Below are 22979 nucleotides of genomic sequence, written 5' to 3' on the forward strand. Positions count from 1 at the left end.
GTTAATGAGCTGTTGCTCCCCCAAATCAGCTAGCACACAGTGAAGATTTTATGTAATTTCACGACTTCTGCTTGATGACAGAACTGCCCAGGGCTATAACAACCTCTGCTGGGCATTGCCCCTCTTTTCTAACCGTATTTATTCTAGTATAGAACCCCTCATCTCTCACCAGAGCCAGGATGCAACTTGAATTCTCTTCCCTTGACCACTCGCCCTACAAACACTAAGCAGATTGACTTATCCTGCGCCAAGCTCTGCCTAGACCCCCGTCTCTCTTGATAAGCTGCCCTCTTCATCCCTATGACAAGATTCCTGACTAGAACAACTTAAAAAGAGGAAAGATTTATTTGGGCTTGTAGATCCAGTCTTTGGCTCTATTGCTTCGGGTGAGGCAATGTAGCATAGGCCAACCACCTTGTGGAAGACAGAGGGAACAGGGGATGGTGGCTCACACCTGTGATCTCAGTATCCAGGAGGCTGAGGGAAAAGCATTACAGCCATTAGGTCAGCTTAGGCTATGTAGTGAGACCCTATCTCAACATACAAACAAGCAACAAAGTCAAAGCAGTAGAGAGAATGAGGCCAGGACCCAGGTACAACCTTAAAGGCAGTCCCATGTTGACCTACTTCCTCTAGCTAGGCCCATCTTCCTGAAGTGTCTACCAACTTCTAATATAAACCCAGCAACTGGGGACCAAGTATTCATCATGGGAGTCTAGAGAGGCTGCTTCACACTCAATCCATAACAGCAACTTTCTCGGGCACTGATAGAGTCGTCCAGTCCACTCCATTTTGCTTGGGACATCTCCAGTTGTAGTATTTTAGTCCTGAAAGACTGGGGGAGCCCACAGTAGTTGAGTGGTTGATCATCAGCTTCAAGTGGGCCCATTTAATTTCCAGACACTATGTCAGCAAAACTCCACCAGGTACCTGGCAAACCCAAATTCTGAACCTCAAACTTGAGTGAGTAAAGGTGTCCTTCCTTTATGCTTTATTATTGCAGAAATGACAACTTTAGGCTGGGTGCCAATGGCTCACACATGTAATTCTAACTACTAAAGGAGACTGAGATCTGAGGATTGTGGTTCAAAGCCAGCCTGGGCAGGAAAGTGAGACTCCTATTTCCAATAAACCACCAGAAAACTGGAGGTGGTGTTGTGGTTCAAGTGGAAGAGCACTAGCCTTGAGCTGAAGAGCTGAGGGTCAGAGCCCAGGCCCAGAATTCAAGCTCCATGACTGACAAAAAATAAAAAATAAAATGACAACTTAATTCTTGACTGATGTTGGGAACTCCCCAGTGTTCCCAGGGTACTAATATCAAGATTGCTAGAGGGGCTTTCCTGAGCCTCAGACATGTGTAAATCCTAGAAGGTGGCTGAAAAACTACCCAGTCACTTTCACTCTGTGTCTGCTCAGCAATGCCAGTGGACTGAGACCTTGTTATCATCCAGACCACCATGATGGGCATATTTAGAACCCTTTTAAACTGTCCCTTTGAACCTTCTTCTCTCAGTTCTCCTCAGTGATTAGTCTACCTTGATCTTGAGGGGGGTATTATAATACCTTCCATAGTTCTATAGCATTTTGGCAGAGTCATATATTTCATACTTTTAATTTTCAACAGTCTCCTTCATTAAAGTCCTGGAAAATCTAGTCCACTGCCCATAAGCAGATGTCCTATGGATGACAACAATCCACATATAAATTCTGGAAGGTTTGCATAGCCCAGTGCTTTATTTTTTAAGTTCAACTTGAATTATTATTTTAATTTTATTTATTTATTCATTTATTTTTTTTGTCGATCATGTGGCTTGAACTCCGGGCCTTGGAGCTGCCCCTCAGCTCTTCAGCTCAAGGCAAGCACTCTATCGCTTGAGCCACAGCATCACTTCCAGTTTTCTGGTGGTTTATTGGAGATAAGAGTTTCATGGACTATCCTGCCCGGTCTGGCTTTGAACCACAATCCTCAGATCTCAGCCTCTTGAGTAGCTAGGATTACAGGCGTGAGCCACCAGCACCTGGCTTGAATTTTTTTTTAAGACAAGCACACTCTCCCATTGGCCACAAATACCACCGCTCCTTGATTCTCCTGTATCCTATCCACCAGGCCTGGTCACAGTTCCTGCCTGATCTTTCTGGGCAAAGTGAGTTTTCAGCCCCAGATTCATGATGGATAAACAAAACCAGGCTCAGAACACAGAGAAAACACCTGTTTGCACTGAGATAAAAATAATACTGATTCATATGTATGACTAAAAATTACAAACATTCATACCTCAAGGTATTCTGTTAGCCATGCATAAAAAGATACAAACAAAACAAAACAAAAACAAACAAGAGACCTACAGGTATTAAACAGGTCTGATGTCCACAATTCTCACAGCTGGCTTATAAAGTTTAAAAACAGTGGGTCTGCTTACTTGATAGTGATTTTTATAGTAATATTCTAGACAGAGTATCATATGATAACCACATCCTCTTTTAGTCCTGTCTTCATCTCAGCCTCAGCCATCAAATTTATGCACCTTGCTCTTGCTTTTACCTGCCTTGCTCACTTTGTCCTGAATGATTTAGCTCATTATCTTCCCTCAATTTTTGAATGTCCTCCCTACTGATTTCTACAGTTGGAGCCTAATTATTCTTCAAGTAGCAGCTCAAAGTCTATCTTCTCAGGCTTCTACAAAAGGCTCTTGACACTTCTTCAGGCTTATCTTCTTCCATCAGCCCATTAGCCGAAGGAGTTCTTCTAAGATCCTAGTTCTTCTCAATTTGGGCCCCTTCCAGGATGATTTTATTTGTGATCACAGGTTCAATATTTTATGCAAGTGGATCCTCTTATGTCTGTGTCTAGCCTAGAGGTAACTACCTATTTAATTGCTTTTTTGATAACCCCTTTTTAGATCACAAAGACATCTCAAATTCAGTACATTTAACTAATGATGTTTCTCTGCAAATCCTGAATTATTTTCTCAGTGATGGACACCATCAATCCTGTTAGCAAGGCAGACACTTAGGAGTTATCTGGTATGTGCCCTTCCCCTTTCTTCTCTGTATCTCCACATAACTGAGAGAGACAGGTATGTATACATACATATATATGTACATATCTATATCTATTAACATATATATGTATGTTTGCATATATATGTACATATATGTAAATAGATATAGATATGTACATATATATGTATGTCATATCTATTTATCTATATATATATGCCATCATAAATAAGGCTTTTTATATAAGAGGATGGCCCAATCATGTACACAAAAACGATTGTTCATCTGACACTTCATAAGTTGTTGGCAATTGGGTTCCTTCATTGTTTTTTATAAGATGTCATTCATTGACTTTTGGATGCTGACAGTTTGAATTGTAGAATCAGTCAAGCTGAGAAAAGAAGTACCTTGGACTGTAATGTTTCTGTAATGATACCGTAATGACTCCTCAGTATAAATGTCACTGGAAAGATTGTCTGAGTAGCCCACCTATTTCTCCAGGTCCCGTGGTTCCTACCACTCTTTGTCACTGGAAACTCAGCTCTCTATATCTGGGTTCTGCTACAGCGAAATAAATAAGAACACACACACTCACATATAAACACATACATGGACATATGTATGTGCATATATACATATTGTAAGAATTGTCTTATGAGTATAAATGTTGCAAAATCCAACATCTGCCATCAGAATGCTAGGAATGCTAAAGATGTATGAGAGACAATGTTTTTGTTCTAAGACAAGTCCAAGTCCACAAAAAGGCTAACATTCCAGCTCAGAATCAGTCTGACAGAGAGGAGTTCTGTTTGGTTGTTTGGTTGTTACAGCTAGCTAGGTTGCCTAGGCTGATCTCAAATTCAAAGTTCTCCTGCCTGTCAAGTAACTGGGATTACAGGACTGTGCCACCACACCTGGTGGAAAATTCTTTCTTGGGTCAGTCTTTTATCCACCTTGGGCCTTCAATAAATTGGGTAAGGCTTGTTCACACTCTGGTAGGCAATCGCTTTATTCAATCTACTGATTGAAATACCACTCTCATACAGAATCACTATTATAGACACTAAAGAACAATGTTGAGCTGAATGTCTGCACGCTGTATAGACCAGTCTAGTTGACACATTAAATTAACCATCACATTGGCTCAGCATTGCCATTAGGTTTTTTAAAGCCTGGCCTTGCCTTCTTATTCATCAGCTTTAATCTTCATCTCACACCAAATATAGGTCCATTAAAGGAGCATGCATTCAATTCTCCTCTTGATCACAGATCTGTCCATTCCTGGCAACAAATGCTGTATCTAACAATTACCCCTATGCCTAATCATTCATTATGTTAGTATAAGAAAAGCAACAACAAACCTAGCAGGCACAATGGCGCACACCTGAAACCCCAGTCATCAGAAGACTGAGGATCAAAATTTGAGGGAAGCTTTGGGCTACATACATACTCTGACTAAAACAAAAAAAAAAAAACAAAAAACAAAGAGAGAGGAGGGGGGAGGAAGGAAGAGATGGATGGGGGAGGAAGGAAGGAAGGAAGGGAGGGAGGAAAAAAGGAAGGAAGGAAGCAAGCAAGCAAGCAAGGAAGGAAGGAGAGAGAAAGGAGGGAAGAAAGGGAAGGGAAGAGAAGGGAACGGAAGGGAAGAGAAAGGAAAAGAGCAGATGCTGGTGGCCCATGCCTATAGTACTAACTAATCTGCAAGTTGAGCTCTGAGGGTTGTGGTTTGGAGCCAGCCCAGGCAGACAAACCTTTGAGATTCTTATCTCCAGTTAGCTGGCAAAAAGCTAGAAATGGAAGCATGACTCAAGTGGTAGAGCACCAACTTTAAGAAAAAAAATCCAAGTGAGAGAATAAAGAAAAAATTTCTTGACCATTCTGTAAGGGTTTTCTAACCTGCATATTATCACAAACCTAGCAGTTAGTGACAGTGCACCAGTCCCATGGCTCAGGAGTTGAAGCTAGGTGATATGGTTCTCTTCCCACATTCTCACAGGATGAATACCTGGCATTGACAGATTTCTGTTCTTTTCTAAACTAGAGGGATCCCTCCAAGCTTACATGTTTGTTGACATAATTAAGTTTCTTTGTGATACAGAACTGAAGGCATCAGCAAGTGGAGGTGGCCTTCTCCATAGGTAATCACATTAGGCTGACTGTTTTTCAAAATCAGCAGGAAGAGCAGAGTGTCAAGTAACTCATGCTTATAATCCTAGCTACTTAGGAAGCTGAGACTAAGGTTCCAAGCCAGCCAGAAAAGTTTGTAAGACTTAAGCTCTAACTATCCAGCAAAAAGTATGGGTGGATATATGGCTCAAGGGTTAAAGCTCCAGCTATGAGAAAGCTGAGAGAGGAAGGGAAGGCCTTGAGTTCTGGTCTTGGTACCAGAAAAAATAAATCAGCAAGAAGAATCTTACTATGAATGAGTTTTTGTGTGTAATTCAGGAACTTTCTTGATTAACTAAAAACAAAATCAACTTCTTGTCTCCCTATTGGCAAACAAATACCCAAAGTCTGAGCAATGCCTGAAAAGGGTAATCTGTACTCCCAAGTATCATGCACTCAAGATTTGGGGAATTGTCACAGTTATCTTTTTACTATACAATGTAGCCTAATCACAAGGGTGGTAGCTCATTGAGTTTTGCAGATCCCATGCTTGCTTGAAGGAAAGAAATGATAAGATATGTATAATAGACTTTGGGATCTTGAAAGACTGCTACAATAGACTCTGTCTGTGAACTGAAATGCTAAGTAAAGGCTCTGAGAAATCCAAATGTTTAAATAGGGATACAATGAGATGTATAAGACACTATGTTGAGAAACAAACTTTACAATTTGAGGGAAGAGGGGGACATGTGGAGCTGGGAAGGAAGGATAGTAGGGGAAAAACAAAGGAAGAGGCAACAATGCTTGATAGGAAATGGACTCATTACCTTGCTCATCTAACTGTAACCCCTCTATACAGTATTTTTACAATAAAAAAAAAAAACACTTTTTTTAAAAAAGAAACCTGACTGGCTTTTGTACCACCTGTTGTTCCCCCAGATTATTTTTGTTTTTTGTTTGTTTTTGCCAGTCATGGGGCCTGAACTCTGGGTCTCGGCGCTGTCCCTCATCTCTTCAGCTCAAGGCTAGCGCTCTACCACTGGAGCCACAGTACCACTTCCGGCTTTTTCTGTTTATGTGGTGCTAAGGAATCGAACCCAGGGCCTCATGCTTGCAAGGCATGCACTCTACGGCTGAGCTACCTTCCCAGCCCCCCGCCCAGATTATTTTTAAACCTATAAATACCTCCATCCATGTTTTGGAAACATGATAATAAAAAACAGTCTGGTACAGAGGTTTTGTCTTTGTTGCTGTTGTTTTTAATGTACTTATAATGTACTGTGTGATTTATTTCTTTTGTATGTTCTTCCTCCATGGTATAACCTCTGGTTTCACTGTATTTAATTCTGATACCCTTGTATCTTGCATCTTGTATATACATTTTTCTAATTTGGGAAGGGGAAGGGAAATAATAAAATGCTGAACCAGAGATACAGGCTGACCCATTGTAACAATGAGATGTACAAGACAAATGAACTCTACAACTTGGGGGTGGGAGAAGGAGATGTTGGAGAGGCAGGGAGGGAAGAGATGGCTGGAGAAAAGCAAAAGAGGGGTTAACAATGCTCAAGAAGAAATGTACTCATTACCTTACTCACGTAACTGTAACCGCTCTGTACAGAATCTTTACAATAAAAATATAATAAAAATATTTTCTGCCAAGAAGAGCCTAGAGGCATTTCTTTTCATCAGTATAATTGTGATAGTAACACACAATACAAATATTGTTAAAGAATAAATAAGATAAAGCATGTGGGGAAAATCTAGTATGTAGAGTTACACAGTCTAGGAATCAACTGCACACTGTTACTTTCCAGCAGCTTTAGCCTGAAAAATTCTTTGACTTTGTAGAGCCTTGATAAAATACCACTAGTTCAGAATTTCAAGACTGTTACCACCATTCAATGAAAGTTATTAGCATTTCAGACATGCTTCATGCAGGCCAGAAGTCCCATGAGATAAAAATGCATATATAGCCGGGCGCTGGTGGCTCACGCCTGTAATCCTAGCTACTCAGGAGGCTGAGATCTGAGGATCGCGGTTCAAAGCCAGCCCGGGCAGGAGAGACTGTGAGACTCCTATCTCCAATAAACCACCAGAAAACCGGAAGTGGCGCTGTAGCTCAAGTGGTAGAGCGCTCACTTTGAGCTGAAGAGCTGAGGGACAGCGCCCAGGCCCAGAGTTCAAGCCCCACGACCGACCAAAAAAAAAAAATGCATATATAAATATTAGCCCTCTGCATCCTCATGTTTATGTGAGATTTATAAATAATTTAAATGATTCTTGATTGATTTAGTATGAATAGGCTTTTTAGATGTGAGACTTGAAGCATTACAATATTCTCAAGCCAAACATTTTTGTTATCATATAAAGGAAAAGAACATTTACTTATTCTGCCCTTGGTAATTAATTAAAAACAGACTTTTCATTTACAATATCAGAGCACAATGAATATAGAAATGAACTATTAGCATATATGTGAATGTTTTCTGTGTTTGTCTAAACCATCAAAACAAAAAGATGAAGAACCAGAAGATACTGTCTACGCGGAACTGGTTGCTGTTGACTCAGATGTCACAATGTTAACTTGGTCCTTCTTTTAGTTCCAGTGATGTAATATGGAAAGCTTTCAAAGACATAATAGAAAACCTAAGTATAAAGCATTTGGGTTAACCTATAAGATCAAGTCTATATATAGCCAGTCTAAATACTAGTGACTAAATAAAGTATAGAAATTATAAAACTTATGAAAACTATAATAAACATGGCTATAATCATATGGCCTTCAGCAAAGTATTTATATTCTTTAAACCTTTTTCCAAATAGCATAATAATAACACCTGTATCACAGGACTATTGCAAAGATAAAATTTTAAAAGAGTATGTGCTATTTACTAAGTTCAAAATTAATTACTATCCAATTTAAGCTGCAATGAAGACTTGAATTTTTGCTACGTATTGTGCTTTTTTTTTAAACAAGAAGTTTTTTTTATTGTACTGTTTGCAGTTATTTCTTTTTTTCTTTTTTTTAATTTTTATTTTTTGTGAACATACTGTACAGAGGGGTTACAATTACATGGGCAAGATAATGAGTACATTTCTTATCAAGCATTGCAGCTTCCTCCTTTGTTTACCCTCCACATCCCTTCCTAAGTGAAGTAAGCCAAGCCCAAAGAAACATAGGTCCCATGGTTTCCCTTATTTGCAATATCTAGTATATGTATGAGTCAAGCAGGAAAGGTCAGATAATGTTCACTATATTTGATGTCGGTATAATTTTTGGAGGAGATGGGGAAAAACAAGTCGCATTGTGCTTTTTAAATCCTTGAATAAGCTGGGTTCCCCACATAGAATCCTAGGTAAGAGGCAGAGATCAAGGGAACTTGGTTAGTGACCAGCCCAGAGACAAAAGTTTGTAAGACTCCAACTCACTCAGTGGTGTGTGCATGGTAGTATGTGCCTATTATCATAGCTAAGGGGGAAGCAAAGTAACAAGGCAGTGATGGTTGCCTGTTATGCTCAGCGACATCGTGAAGAACAAGTAGAAGGATCATAGCCTAGGCTGGCCTGGGCAAAAAGCAAACCCTACCTCAAAAGTCATTAGAAGAAGATGGACTATACTTACAAGAGGCCCTGAGTTCAATTCTTTACCCCCTCAAAAAAGGAAGTTCTTAGCTGGGAACTGGTGGTTCATACCTATAACTCTAGCTACTCAGGAGGCTGAGATCTGAGAATTGTGGTTCAAAGCCAGCTTGGCCAGGAAAGTCCATGAGATTCTTATCTCCAGTTAAGCACCAGAAAACCAGCAAAAAAGAAAAAAGAAAAGAACATCTTGAATAAAAAATTAGTGCTGAATTTTGAAAAGCCCAGTGAACCTGACTGATGTTCAGGTGGGGATGAGAAGCAAAACAGTATGGTTGTATTACATAATGTCATTAGCTAGTCCCAAGGAGGAGAAAGGGGCACGCAACATGTTACTCATAAGGAAAAATTCTTTCTATTGGAATATTTTGCAGTGTATCCCATGAGGCATCTGTAGGTCTTTAGGCATACAAACCATTCCTTGAAGCTTCTGTGCAAATTGGAGTTCCTATTTAGAGTCAGGCATTAAGAGTGTACAGACCATTCCTGGATGTTCCTCATTGATGGAAGGACACAGATTACATTTATTACACAAATGCTCCTTCGGTGATTAAAATTCTTTCTCTCTGCCATATGAATGAGAAAGGAATAAAAGCAAGTGAATAAGAAATGTAACCTGCTCTGGTAGATAAATTGCATATATTCACTAACAACCAAAAGAGTGTGTGTGTTATCATATTAAAAAATAAAATATATTGGGAGCTGCTTGAATTTCCTTCTTCTATAATGAGAAGCACAGAATAAGAATGTTCACATCTAGTAATTTTATCAGCATATCATCAGTGAGTTCATAATGAATAGTAGATATTACTATCTCTGAGACATGAATAGGGCATCATTTTGCTATTACTTCTGCAAACACAGCTAGGAGAGCTAATGTTCATTCTAAACTGCATCTCAGGCTTTCACTAGAGTAACAACAAATATAGAAAAAAATTCTTGAAATTTTACTACTTTTTACTAGGAACTACAATATACCCACTCCTTCATTGAACACTATCAAAGGTACAAGAAAAAGATATTGATATGTCCGAGCCCCACAAGGCAAAGCTGTGTTGAATGGGTACCCTGTGGCTCCAAGCATTTTGATCCTGTATAAAACATAGTACTGGGGCCACTTGAAGTTAGGAACAACCTGATTCTGACACAATATATGAATTAGTGTATGTTTCTTAATTTTCTCAAAACCTCCAATTTCTTCATCCATCAAATGGAAATAAAAGAAAATTCTTGGGAACTGAGTGGGTAAATGTATCTGAGTTCTTTAATGCAGAGCATAGCAAATGAGGAATGGCTGTTGCTGTTGCTACTTTGCAAATCAATGTCCCTTTACTTGGCTTCTCCTAACAGCAGCCACAAGACAACAATTTTTAGAGCCAGTATGATTCTTGGGGAAACGATTCCAGAAAGTACAGGTAGAGAAGTTGGAAAAGGGAGACCTATAGAGGTGATTTGTTAGATAGATAGCAACAATAGGGATCATTACCACTGGGAAACTCAAACAACCTAAGAAGAACAGCTTAGAAATTTTTCTACTCGAGAGGCAAATGAGCTGAGGTATTAACTCTCCCAATGCCAGTACTGCTTCTGGGCATTGACATCCCTGCACTTCTAGTCTGCCCTGTATGCTGGCTAAGCCTGGTCCCACGGGCAGAAACAGGACTTGAAGGTACACAGAACCCAAGGGTGCTTAGGAAACAGACTTACAGAGGGAAGCACTTAGGGGAGATAGGCAGACAGCAAACAGAATCTTCACAACACACACTTACCAGGATTTCTCCAGACTCCCTTCCTGTTTATGTCCCACTACTTGATTTGGTTTTTTGTTATAGACAAAATCTTCCAAACACTATTCTTAGGCATATTTCCATTAGAAAACTTGAAGGCTGCCAAAGTTAGAATACATTCCCTCTTGACTGAGAGGATTTAGAATTTGAACTGGGATACTCGGATTTAATATGGATTGGCTGAGGAAGATTGGATATGCATAAGTAAGTGTAATTTAGAAGTTTAGAATTCCAAAGTAGGTACAGTGGAGTCTTTTAAGAGGTGAGAGGAAAGGTTTTGCCATTGTAAAACCTCCAGAAATTCCTAACATTTTTAATCTAAGATTTATAATTTTATTTGGATACTTCAAGACGTCTATAGAGTGCATACTGTTTTACACTGTTAGCACTTTGGTTTAATAATGAAATGGGCGATGATGTGGTTTAGTAGAGTAAAAAAGGCCAAAAGTTGGACCTGCTTTACAGTTCTTTGTAAATAAAACAGATATACATAAAAATATTGGAGTTCATCAACAGGTAGGCAGATCAACATGGATTAATACTGAAATCATTATAGGAGGCATAAAAATACATAATTTAAGTTCTATCCAAATGTAATTCTTTTTTCCAAAGATTTCTTTTTTTTTTTTTTTTGGTCCAGTAGTGGGGTCTGAACTCTGGGCCTGGGTGCTGTCTCTCAGCTCTTCAGCTCAAGGCTAGCGCTCTACTACTTGAGCCACAGCCCCACTTCCGGCTTTTTTTCTTTTTGCTTATGTGGTGCTGAGAAATCAAACCCAGGGCCTCGTGCATGCAAGGCAAGTGCTCTACCACTGAGCCACCTTCCCAGTCCCCTCCAAAGATTTCTTCATTGAGATTAAGTAATTACATAAATTTCACAGTACTGTGTCATCACACTAAATGTAATTCTTAAAATACAACAAAATAATCTATAGGGACAGAAAATACCTGAGTGCTTGCTCAAAGATGGATTAAAAATGAGCACTAGAAATTCCTGGGGTGTTAGAGGTGTTTATTATCTAGATTTTGGCAATAGTTGCATGTGAGTGTGGATATATGTGTGTGTGTGATCAAAATTTATCAAATCATACATGTTATGTCTCCGTTATTACATGTCAATCATACATCAATAATGCTGACAACAAAAATCAGCTGCCAATAAATTGACATGTTGAATTGAGACCCTTCATACAACTACTTAAAGATAATTTTTTGGAAAATAAAAAATGAAGTTCTTTACTGAGATAGAGAACAATCCAAAACTGATTTTCCTTCCCTAACAAAGTATTTACCTCTTTTTGATTCAACACTCCTAGGGTCAAATATGAAGATTTCAAAACAGCTGAGCCCTATATAGTTTGCATCATTTTGTCTGTTTATCATACTTACTTCTCCAAAAAAGGAATCATTCTTCTTCAGGCATGAACCTCTGAAAAATTGTGGTCCTTGTTGCCTATTCTAGAAATCCTGTACCTTGCCCAGTCAGGATGAGCATGAGCAGCAGGAACCCTCTTGGTCCCTTAGATCCCTTCTACTGATATTGTATGCTCATCCCACACCTTTCTTTTGCTGGGAAAGCCTACACCTTTCCATAGAGGATTACCCTTGGTTACTTGGATCTTCCTGATCTATGGAGAATCAGAACCAAAGTGTCTGAGAGATGATATCCCCTCAAAGCAAGTCATAGCCCCATGACTGGTGTAGAGGTAGGAAAGCCCTGTTGTATTGCTGAGAGATGGGTCAAATAATAAGATTTAATTTATGTTCCAAGCTCCCCATGGGATCACACCAAGGTGGGTGCTTAATGTATAATTGTCACTTGGATATCTTCTGCTATACTTTGAGTACATGCTTTCCAAAAGCCTGTGTGTTAAAGGATTGGTCCACAGCCAATGGCAATACAGAAAAGTTGTAAAATCCCTAGGCAGTAGTGTCTAGAATTGGGGCTAGAGGTTTCAAAATGGGTTTGGGGAGACTGATCTCTTCCAAGATCCCATTTTTCAGCTCTTAGGCTTCCTTTGCTATGTACACTCACCAAGATGCACTGATTCACTGCAGGCCCCAAAGCAACAGGACCAACCAAATCTCCAAAACAAACTTTTAACCAAAACCTACCTTTTGAACATTAGGAAGTTGAAACATGTGGAATGGGATGAGAGTAGTAGTAAGAGGGAACAGGAGGGCCAATGAAGCCATAATAATCTATAGATAAGTGTGAAAATGCAACAAACTCAGTGAGACTGGGTGGGGAAGGGGAGAAGAAAGAGAGGGTAATGAAGAAGTAAGAGGGTGAAGGATGGAGAGGTTGTCTCTGATCAAGATGCATTAGGTGCTATTGAGATCGATATGGAGGAGAATGATAGAAGGAGTAATGTTGATGGGGATGAAGTATACTCCTAACTTGACATGTTGAATCAAAACCCTTTCATACAACTACTTAAAAGTAATTTTGGGGGAGGGGGCTGGGAAGGTGGCTCAGTGGTAGAGCGCTTGCCTTGCATGCATGAGACCCTGGGTTCCATTCCTCAGCATCACATAAGCAAAAAGAAAAAAGCCAGAAGTGGTGCTGTGGCTCAAGTAGTAGAGCGCTAGCCTTGAGCTGAAGAGCTGAGGGACAGCGCCCAGGCCCAGAGTTCAGGCCCCACGACAGGACCTCCCCCAAAAAAGATGATTTTTTTGAAAAATAAAATAATGAAGCTCTTTACTGAGCTAAAGAAAACAATACAAAAATTCACATGGAACAAGAAGGCTTGAATAGCCAAAGCAATTCTAGGACAAAAAGAAAAATTGCTGATGATATCCCAATCCCAGACCTCAAGCTCTACTATAGTAACAAAAACAGCTTGATATTGGCACACAAATAGATCTAAAGATCAATGGAACAGACTAGAAGACCCGGAAATAAAACCATGTACTTACAGTTATCTGATATTTGATAAGGGAGACAAAGATATACAATGGAAAAAAAGATAGCTTCTTCAATAATTGGTAGTGGTAAAACTGGGTATCTATATGAAGAAAACTAAAAATGGTTCCCTGTTTGTCACCATGCACAGATATCAATTCAAAGTGGATTAAAGATCTCAACATTAGACCTGAAACTTTCAAACTACTGCAAGAGTAAGTACGAGAAACACTAGAACTCATAAGCATAGGCTTAGCTTAGATAAGCATAGATCTAGCTTCTGCATATGAGAGAAACATGTGCTGTTTGTGTCTCTGAGCTTAGCTTACCCCATCTTAACATGATTTGGTATTGGTAAAACTGGGTATCTATATGAAGAAAACTAAAAATGGTTTTAGTCTCCTATCTGCAAAGCAGATAGGAGAAAAACTTGACAAATAGCATAGCACCAAAAAAAAGGTTCTGCACAGCAAAGAACATAGTTACTAAACTAAACTAGAAAGACAGCTAACAGACTGGGAGAAGATCTTTACCAGCAATACAAGGCCTAATATCCAAAATATACCCAAGAAACGAACTCTTTCCAAAGCTAATAAACCAACCACTAAATGGGCAAGGGAGCTAAGGAGAGACTTCTCAGAAGAATCAGTAAGAATAGCAAAGAAACACATGAGGAACTGCTCATCAACCCTAGCCATAAAGGAAATGCAAATCAAAACACCTCTGAGATTTCATCTCACCCCAGTTAGATTGGCCAACATCGTGAATTCAAACAACCACAATTGTTGGCAGAGAAGTGGGGAAAAGGGAACCCTGCTGCATTGTTGGTGGAAATGTAAATTAATACAACTATTCTGGACAGCAGTCTGGAAGTTCCCCCAAAAAACTAAGCGTAGATCTTCCCTACAGCCCTACTAGAGCACTCCTGGGCATCTACCTAGAACATCACAAACCAGGATAGCATGAAGACACTTGAGCATCCATGTGAATTGCTGCATTATTCGCAATAGCCAAGTTGTGGAAACAGGCCAGATGCCCTACAATAGATGAGTGGGTCAAAAAAAAAATGTGGTACTTACACACAATGGAATTTTACACAGCCATTAGTGGAAAATGGGTGGATGTAGAACAAATCATGTTAAGATGGGGTAAGCTAAGCTCAAAGACACAAACAGCACATGTTTCTCTCATATGCAGAAGCTAGATCTAAAATACACTGGGAAACAAGAGGTTTTTCTTGTTTGCAGGGTTTTTTTTTTGCTTTTGTTTTTGTTTTGTTTTGTTTGTCTGTTATGTCTTTGGTCTTTGGGAGTGTAAGGGAGGCCCAGAAATGGAACAAATGGTCCTCATAGGACACTGTCTTGAAAATGAAGTATACAATTTGTGGGTGGGGTAGGAGGGGAAAACTGTGAGAGAGTGAGGGAAAGCAGTGATATTATAAAGAAGGAAACATACTCCTTGCCTGATTTATGTGAATGTAACCTCTCTTTTTTTTGTTTTTTTTTTTAGCATTTTCGAATAAAAACTAAAAAGAAAGAAAGAAAGATAGAAAGAAGGAAAGAAAGAAAGAAAGAAAGAAACTACCTCTGTGAGTAACCAATGTTAAGAAAAAATAACCTTTCTTCATCAGTTGCTTATCTCAAGTATTCTGATACATTATGGAAAGTTGAGCAACGTTTCACCTATCCAGTTCTTCTGGGAGTACTTCTTTTAAAAAAAGTGATTGCTGGTCTGGGGATATAGTTCAGTGCCTAGTATACATAAAGCCAGGTTTGATTCCCAGCATTAGAGAAACAAGTGAATAATGAATAAATAAAACTACTTGCACTTTGACCTGATCAAAAACAGCACAGATTAATGCTGATGGTATGAAAATAACTTTCTCGGAGTTGACAGACAGACAGAGACAGAGAGACAGAGACAAAGAGAGAGACACAGCGAGAGAGTGCTTGTTTACCTGGTTTTCTTAAACAATAATAATGTTTTCCGGCTGTTTATGTTTACTAATAAATGTCCTTTTGGCTTCTGTGTCCAATGGAACTAGGTCTTTCCTTTCAATGCAAAGTAGCCAGATGTATAGGTAAGAACAAGTTTCATCAAGTAGACCATTGGAAAGTGCTGATGGTAAATTTTGCTTTTTCCAGAATTAGAGGTAGGATAGATTTCATGTTGTTTTTATTTTCTGGCTCAGAAATACAACTTGTATTTTAATTTCGTGTTTGTTCATTTGTTTTTCTGGCTTTGTGTTACACAAAAATATTCTCCAGACTCTTATGCTACTTATTTTTAATAAACTGAATTTCTTCTGAAGACTAAAATTCTTCCCTTCCACAGCCTGGTGATATGAAACCACACAGGGGGAATCTGAAGACTAATCTTAGGTTGTTTCCATTAAAAATTATACTTTCCCCCCAGACATAGCACAATAACATAAAGCCTCATTTTATCAAGGAAAAAAATGACCTTAATGGTACCAACTAATGCTGATAGTATAAAAATGACTTCCTGTGAAAGTTTAGCTCACAAATGCTCTGAACCTTTACTAAATCAAATAGATAGAAAGACTATTAACTGCTTGGAGAAATTTGAAATTTATATTTTCCATTTCAGGCAGAATATTAGAATAGGCTTTCCTTGGCTTGGCTAAAATCAAAGTAATGACATGAAAATTACTATTTAAATTCATTTAAGCTTGATGACTTAAAGCTTTTTGCTTTCTTTTTGTTATACATTTTAAAAAATTAAGCCATTGTACAATGAAATATATAAAGATACATTATTTTATGATATACTCTCTACTGTTTCTTTTTTTTTGGGGGGGCGGTCTGGTCAGGGAGCCTGAACTCTGGGCCTGGGCGCTGTCCCTCAGCTCTTCAGCTCAAGACTAGGGCTCTACCACTTGAGCCAGAGCGCCACTTCCAGCTTTTTTTCTTTGTGCTTATGTGGTGCTAAGGAATCGAACCCAGGGCCTCAGGCATGCAAGGCAAGCGCTCTACCACTGAGCCACCTTCCCAGCCCCTCTACAGTTTTTTTGGTTGGCATTTTGGTGGGAAAAGGAGATACATAAAGTTCAAAATGTGGGGATGACAATATTAAGTGATAAAGGATTTCCTGTTTTGTTTTGTTTTTCTTTCTTTTTTTATTGTGAAAATACTGTACAGAGGGGTTACAATTACATGGCCAAGGTCATCAGTACATTTCTTATCAAGGATTGTTGCCTCCTTGTTTCCCCTTACCATCCCTTCCCATCTCTCCCCCCTACATTATTCCCCTCCTCTCGCCAAAGTTGTATAGTTCGTTTTTCAACATAACGTCTTGTACATCTCGGATTTAACAACTAGTTTTTATTCTAGTGGTTCTCAACCAGGAGCAATTTTGTTCCTTCTCTCCATCCTGCCCCTACAGGTGTAGATATGTAGAAAAAGAGAACACATAGATTGACATGACAGTATAACTCAGTGGTGTAGTATGTGTTTAACACACATAAAGTCTGGAAAGATTTCTTGAAGACTGTGTGAGAAACTAACAACAGTAATAATTACCTTCAGAGTTTAAAAACTTATATATTTCTTATTTGTATGTTTGTGTGTGTGTGCTGGTACTAAGGGTTGAATACAGAGCCTCATATTCTTACTTGGCTTTTTCGTTTAAGGCTACTATTCTACCACTTGAATGGAGCCACACCTCCATTCCCAGCTTTTTGCTGGTTAATTGGAGATAAGAGCCTCTCAGATTTGTGTTCTTGGGCTGGTTTTGAATGACAATACTCAGATCATTGTCTCCTGAGGAGTGAAGATTACAGACATGAGCCAGTGGAGCCTGTCATGTACTTCTTTTTTACGTGAATTTTAGTTTTACAATACGGGTTTTGATGTAGAGCAGGATTCTAAAGTATCTTTCATTAATTATTCACTGGCTATGTGATTTCCAAATTTTCATCAGTAAACATATTTTGCTGCAATTAACATAATTAAATAAGATTAAATATTTTATTTTTAATAGATATCTTTTATTGTAAAGATACTGTACAGAGGTTACAGTTACATGAGTAAGGTAATAAGTACATTTCCTATGGAGCATTGTTACCACCTCCTTTGTTTTTCCCTTACTATCCCTTCCCTTCCCACCTTTCCAACTCCTCCCTTCCTCCAAGTTGTAAAGTTTGTTTTCAACATAGTGTATTGTACATCTCATTGTTACAATGGGTCACCCTGTATCCGTGTTTCAGCATTTTGTTATTTCCCTTCCCCTCCCCAAATTAGAAAAACGCATATAAAAGATGCAAGGTACTGGAATCAAATACAGTGAAAACAGGGGTTATACCATGGGGGAAGAACATACAAAAGAAACAAAAAAAATCACATAGTACACTATAAGAACATTAAAAACAACAGCAACAAAAGATAAAAAAAACCCTCTTGCTTTAAAATATCTCTGGAAATTAAATTACTGGACTAGAAGGTTTAAGCTCCTCAAGTCTCTGGATACTTATTGCTAAATTATCCTGTAGAACTACATGACAAATTACATTTCCAACGCATAGCAGAGAGCATTTCAGCCCAAAATTTAATCTATGTTGGACATGTTTTACATTTTACAATTTTACACTTTACAATTTAGTTATTGAATATATTTTAAATAACTAAATTGTAAAGTGTAATCTTTTACTCATTTACTTATTTGGGAAAGGCTCATACTGTGTAGCTCAGGGTGACCTCAAACCCTAAATTGTCCTGCTTTTATTTTCTGAGTGCTGGGATTACAAGTATATACAACAGTATCTATTCTACATTCAATATTAATAGGCAATATTATCTTCGGTTTTATTTTGCATCTGTTCAATGCCATTAGTGAGGCTCACAATTCTTTCTCTTGGCCACTTTTATCTCTGGATTGTTTATTTCCCCACTCCCCCCCGCCCGCCCCACATCAAGCCCTGGAGAACATGGGCCAAAGGCTGCTATTGCACATTTAAGTTTAAAATACACAATGTCCTGGATTCAGTCCCTAGCACACACACAAAAAAGAATGGGGAAATAGGGATTATTTTAGTTGAAGAGCTCCTGTTTAGCATGAGAAAGCCTCAAGTTTAATATCTCAGATATATTCTTTTTTTTTTTTTTTACCATCAATACAAAATAAAACTGAAGCTGTGTGGAATGAGCCTTTTTATATTAGAATTGTAAAGAAGGCTGTCTTGCACAGTGGGCTCCTCTCTGTAATCCTGGCTTTTCGAAAGGCTTAGATCCAGAGCATAGTGACTGAGGCTAAGAGACTCAATCCCAAATAACTACCTAAAAGCAGAAATGGATGCATGGCTCAACTAGTAGAGCACCAGCCTAGCATGGGGATAGGCCGTGGGGTCAGGTCTCAGTTCAGTAATGTGAATATAAGTATTTTCATATCTCTTTTGGTATTATTTTTCTTTTTCAGTCTAAGTTCCTCCACAGTGCTTAGAGGAAACACAGTGTGTTCAGATCTTCTCTTTCTCCATCTCCAGACTCCCTACCTGTAGAGCATCATTACCTGTTTCTGTTACTTTATCTTGCTTTCCACATTGAGTCTTCTCAACTTCTTTTGCTCTCTGCTGTTCATGATTTCTGCCAGGCTTTCCCTAGGTTAATCATGTTCCTTGCTTTACTTCCTGACTTTGTTTGGCTGTTCTGAATTTTCTCCATGATGCAGTAAGAATTTTCACTTGAGCACGCTACAGTTTTGGCAGAGGAGACATGTAGTTTTAGGCCCTTTTCTTATAATTTAAAAGAAGCTATTGAGAAATACCATTAAAATAAATCTTTTTTTTTCCTTACAGTACTGAGGATGAAACCCAGGGGCCTCATGCATGCTAGGCAAGTGAGCTACTACTGAGCTAAACCTTCAACCCATAAAATTAATCACTTTAATGCATTATTGAAGAGGGAAAAATAACTTTAGCACAAAAGAAGCTCATTCTGTTCCACTGACAAATAACACAGGTGAAACCTTGGTTAAAAAGGTTGTCACAGACAGCAACAAGTATACTACCAGTCTACATAATGAAGGCCCAAGTTTCTTTGCCTATAGTCAAGAAATACGCAATTCATCAAAAGAAAAATAACCAAATGAAAGTCATAGATATCTTCTGTTTCATCATCATAAAAATTATCTTCATTTCCAACATGCAGCAGCAGAAACTCAAATATGTACTTTGTGAAAATCTGAATATACATTCTTTAGAAGTATAATTCAGCTCTGCTGGTTATAACAAGCTTATATTTGTCAAGTGGTTTTAATGCTTTACTGAAAAGGTAATGATAAACAACATTGCAACTGTGAGATTCACTATTCCTTTGGAAAATTTCATGACATGCCTCTTTGGCAGAGCAGGCCCCTGGAGTAGTAGTGTGGATATGAAATGAGAATATTATTTCAGTGATAATATGCACTGCTCAGAGGAAAGGGAAGACATGTGGGCCTACTGATGTTTTTTATTTTCCTTCTCAGAGAAATTAACTGAGTAAGAAACCATGTAGGCAGGCTGTTCTCAACGTAAACTTGATCATGGGGGTGGAACTTAATATTCCAAACGTTTGCAATATTCATGAGAAGTGTTACATTGTGAGCTTCCTGTTTGGGGTAGATGCCTTCATTATACTAATGGGGAAACTGAGGCTCAGAGATATTAAAAACAAAAAAATAAACACCCAAAAACTGATGTCTTAGTCAAGTACAGAAGGCATGGAAGACTTAAGGGAATTTTGAACCCTAGTTTTAAAGATGTCAATCAGATCTGTCCTTTGTGGATTCCAAGGTGATTGCAAAATGACTCTTGACAGATAAAGTGGCTTAGAGCAAAGATACACACGAAATAGAATAGGTATGCCAAGTGTTTCTCCTGCTTTTAGTGAATTTATGGGCTCAAGCAAATCATCAGTGTGTGTGTGTGTGTGTGCGTGTGTGTGTGCGCGCGCGTGCGTGCATGTTTCAAAACCACCTTTTAAGTACTCCTCCCATTTGGATTCACCAATAAATGTCTTAAAAGAGTTCCCTAATATGGTTAGCTTTGCCTTTTTAGTTCTCAAAAGAACTCCTTGAGATGGACATCTGTAATTCTAGCACTTGGAAGCCTGGGCTACATAGTCAGGACCTCAAAAACTAAAAACAAAACAAAACTTCTTGAAAAGATGCTGTATTGCAGGTCTCAGATCTTGTCCTAAGTGGGATGTTCTAAAACAAAGTAGAATGGTTCCTGACCACTCCCCTCTTTCTTCTTTTAGGCAGAAACCACTTTAAGTTTTTAATATTTTTACCTGACATTTACATTTCTCTAAAATTCTCCAGAGCAATAAGGTAAGTTACATGGTATTTAGGATCTTCTAATCCACATTTCAGACTGGCTCTGAGATGCGAAGTACTTTCACATTTGATGTTAAACAAGTATTTAAGAACTCACCAGAAGAAGACAAATAACAATTATTAAGCCTTAATTCCTTGCAAGGTCTTTTCATACATCTCATTGACTTAGATAAAAAGACTAAATTACCAGGATATGGCTTATTTATTTAATTATTTATTTTCCCAAGACTAGGTCTTGCTATGTAGCTCAGGCTGCTCTTGTACCTCAGCCCACTCCCTGCTGAGATTAGAGTTGTGGCCATTATGTTCAGCCTCAGCCTACCCCATTTGTAAGGAAATAGAAAGGCTTGGAAAAAACTCATTTAAGTGAAGAAAGCCAGACCCAAAAAACGTAGGTCCATAGTTTCCCTTATTTGCAATAATTAGTATACATCTAGGATAATCTTAGAAGATGAGCTGAATAGCTCAGTAGCTATGTACATATGATCATATAAGACGATACTAAGCAAAATGAATTCTAAGACATGGATACAAGAGGTTTTTCTTTGCTGTTGTTTTTAACGTACTATGTGATTATTTGTTTCTTTTTGTATGTTTTCTCCCTATGGTATATCCCCTGTTGTCATTGTATTTGATTTTGGTGCCCTGGTATTGTATATACATTTATTTGAATTAGGGAGGGGAAGGGGAACAACAGAATGGTGAGACATAGGACAAGAGGGGAACCAATGCAACAGTGATATACACAAGACAATATGTTGGAAATTATCTGTACAACTTGGGGGGGTTGTAGGGGAGGAAAAGTAGGAGAAAAATGAGGGAAAGGGTAACAAATTTGACAAGAAATGTACTTATTCCCTTACTTATGTTACTGTACCCCTTGTACATCACCTTGACAATAAAAAAAGAATTTTAACTGATGTTATTTTCACTTGTAGAATCCAGCAACACTTCAATTCTGTAATATGGGATATGTGTTTTGAGCATAAGAGCTGTTGTTTATTTTTCTTTCTTTTTTTATATAGAAGGGATGGAAAAGGTAGAAACAAAGAAAAAAATAAACCTTTTTTTATAACCCCACTTGAAACTAGTTTAAGAAAAGTTGACTATTTCTCCCTTTCCATTCTCAGGGAATGAATTTATTTTTGGTTTGGTGTCATGGGATTTTGATTTCTAGTCTAGTCTTTTGGAGCCCAGTTTAAGGTGTTAATACAATCCTCTTCTATAAAATGAACATTTGACACCTTATCTGATGGTAAGTTTTCTATGGGTACTACCTGGGTTCCTATTGGTCAAGTGCTTAGCATAAATCCAGAAGTGTTTTGCTACTGCCTTTTCTGTTGCATGAGGGTAGTCCAAGAAATTCCAAACATATGCTCTTATAATCATTAGCAGACTAACATCCTTCAACAGCTTTCTGTTGATTTTAGTTAAGGAACAAGGACACAAACTTCACTTAGGCCTAAACTTCCCTAACACGTGGCTATGAGATTGCAGGCTCTCAAGCCAGCCTCCTAAATCCTTCAATACACAGACCTCTGGGACTCCGGCCTGAGATCATGGATCTCTGGTTGGATGGCCTCAGCTTCCTGGGTCAATCCTGTGGCAATCATCAGGACAACAAACACTCCCTGGGGACAACTGGAGTGCCAAGACCGTGAGGCTAAGGCAGCGCTGGTTTTGTAACCATTGTAATCGGAGAAGGCACAATGAGCAGGCCTGCTGGAAGAGAAGCTGGTTAAGAGCGGGGTCAGAGGTCTCCAGCACCCTGGCAGTATCCAGGAGCAAGGAAATGAGCGCGCAGCTGCATTATCTGGAGGGGGCGTGGCCTGACAGGGGCGGGGCCAACTAGAAGGCGTGGTTAACTGGCCCGATTAGCCCGAGGGCGTGGCCATCAGGCAGAGGGCGTGGCCACCGGGAAGAGGGTGTGTCCTTCCATTCCGCCTCCTCCCGCCCCTCCGGCCCCGGCCGCCCCTGCCCGCGCGCCCCGCTCTCTGCCCCGGTTCCTGGTTAAGATGGCGTCTCCCGCGACCGCGCACGCCGCGAAACTTCTGCGAAGCCCAGCACTCCAGGCCCGGTTCCTGGCCGCCAGGTCCCAGGTGAGCGCGGCCCGGGACCCGGAGCCGCGGGGGAGGCGCTGGCCGTGGTGGCTGCCTGCCTGGTTCCCTGGCGCTTTGCTCCTCGGGTTTCCCTCCCGGCCCCGGGGC

General features: G+C 39.2%; 1 protein-coding gene across 1 annotated transcript in view; it reads left to right on the top strand.

The window, feature by feature from the left end:
- Window positions 1-22727: 22727 nt before the first annotated feature.
- Window positions 22728-22979, top strand: part of Suclg2 (succinate-CoA ligase, GDP-forming, beta subunit) — a 245973-nt gene continuing 245721 nt past the window's right edge. Inside the window, exon 1 of the mRNA XM_013010366.1 lies at window positions 22728-22871. Coding sequence (XP_012865820.1) covers window positions 22788-22871 — 84 coding nt within the window. The 5' untranslated portion in view covers window positions 22728-22787. The remainder of the gene's footprint in view (window positions 22872-22979) is intronic.

Source organism: Dipodomys ordii, unplaced genomic scaffold (genome assembly GCF_000151885.1).
Source record: "Dipodomys ordii isolate 6190 unplaced genomic scaffold, Dord_2.0 Scaffold12, whole genome shotgun sequence".
Classification (NCBI taxonomy): Eukaryota; Metazoa; Chordata; class Mammalia; order Rodentia; family Heteromyidae; genus Dipodomys; species Dipodomys ordii.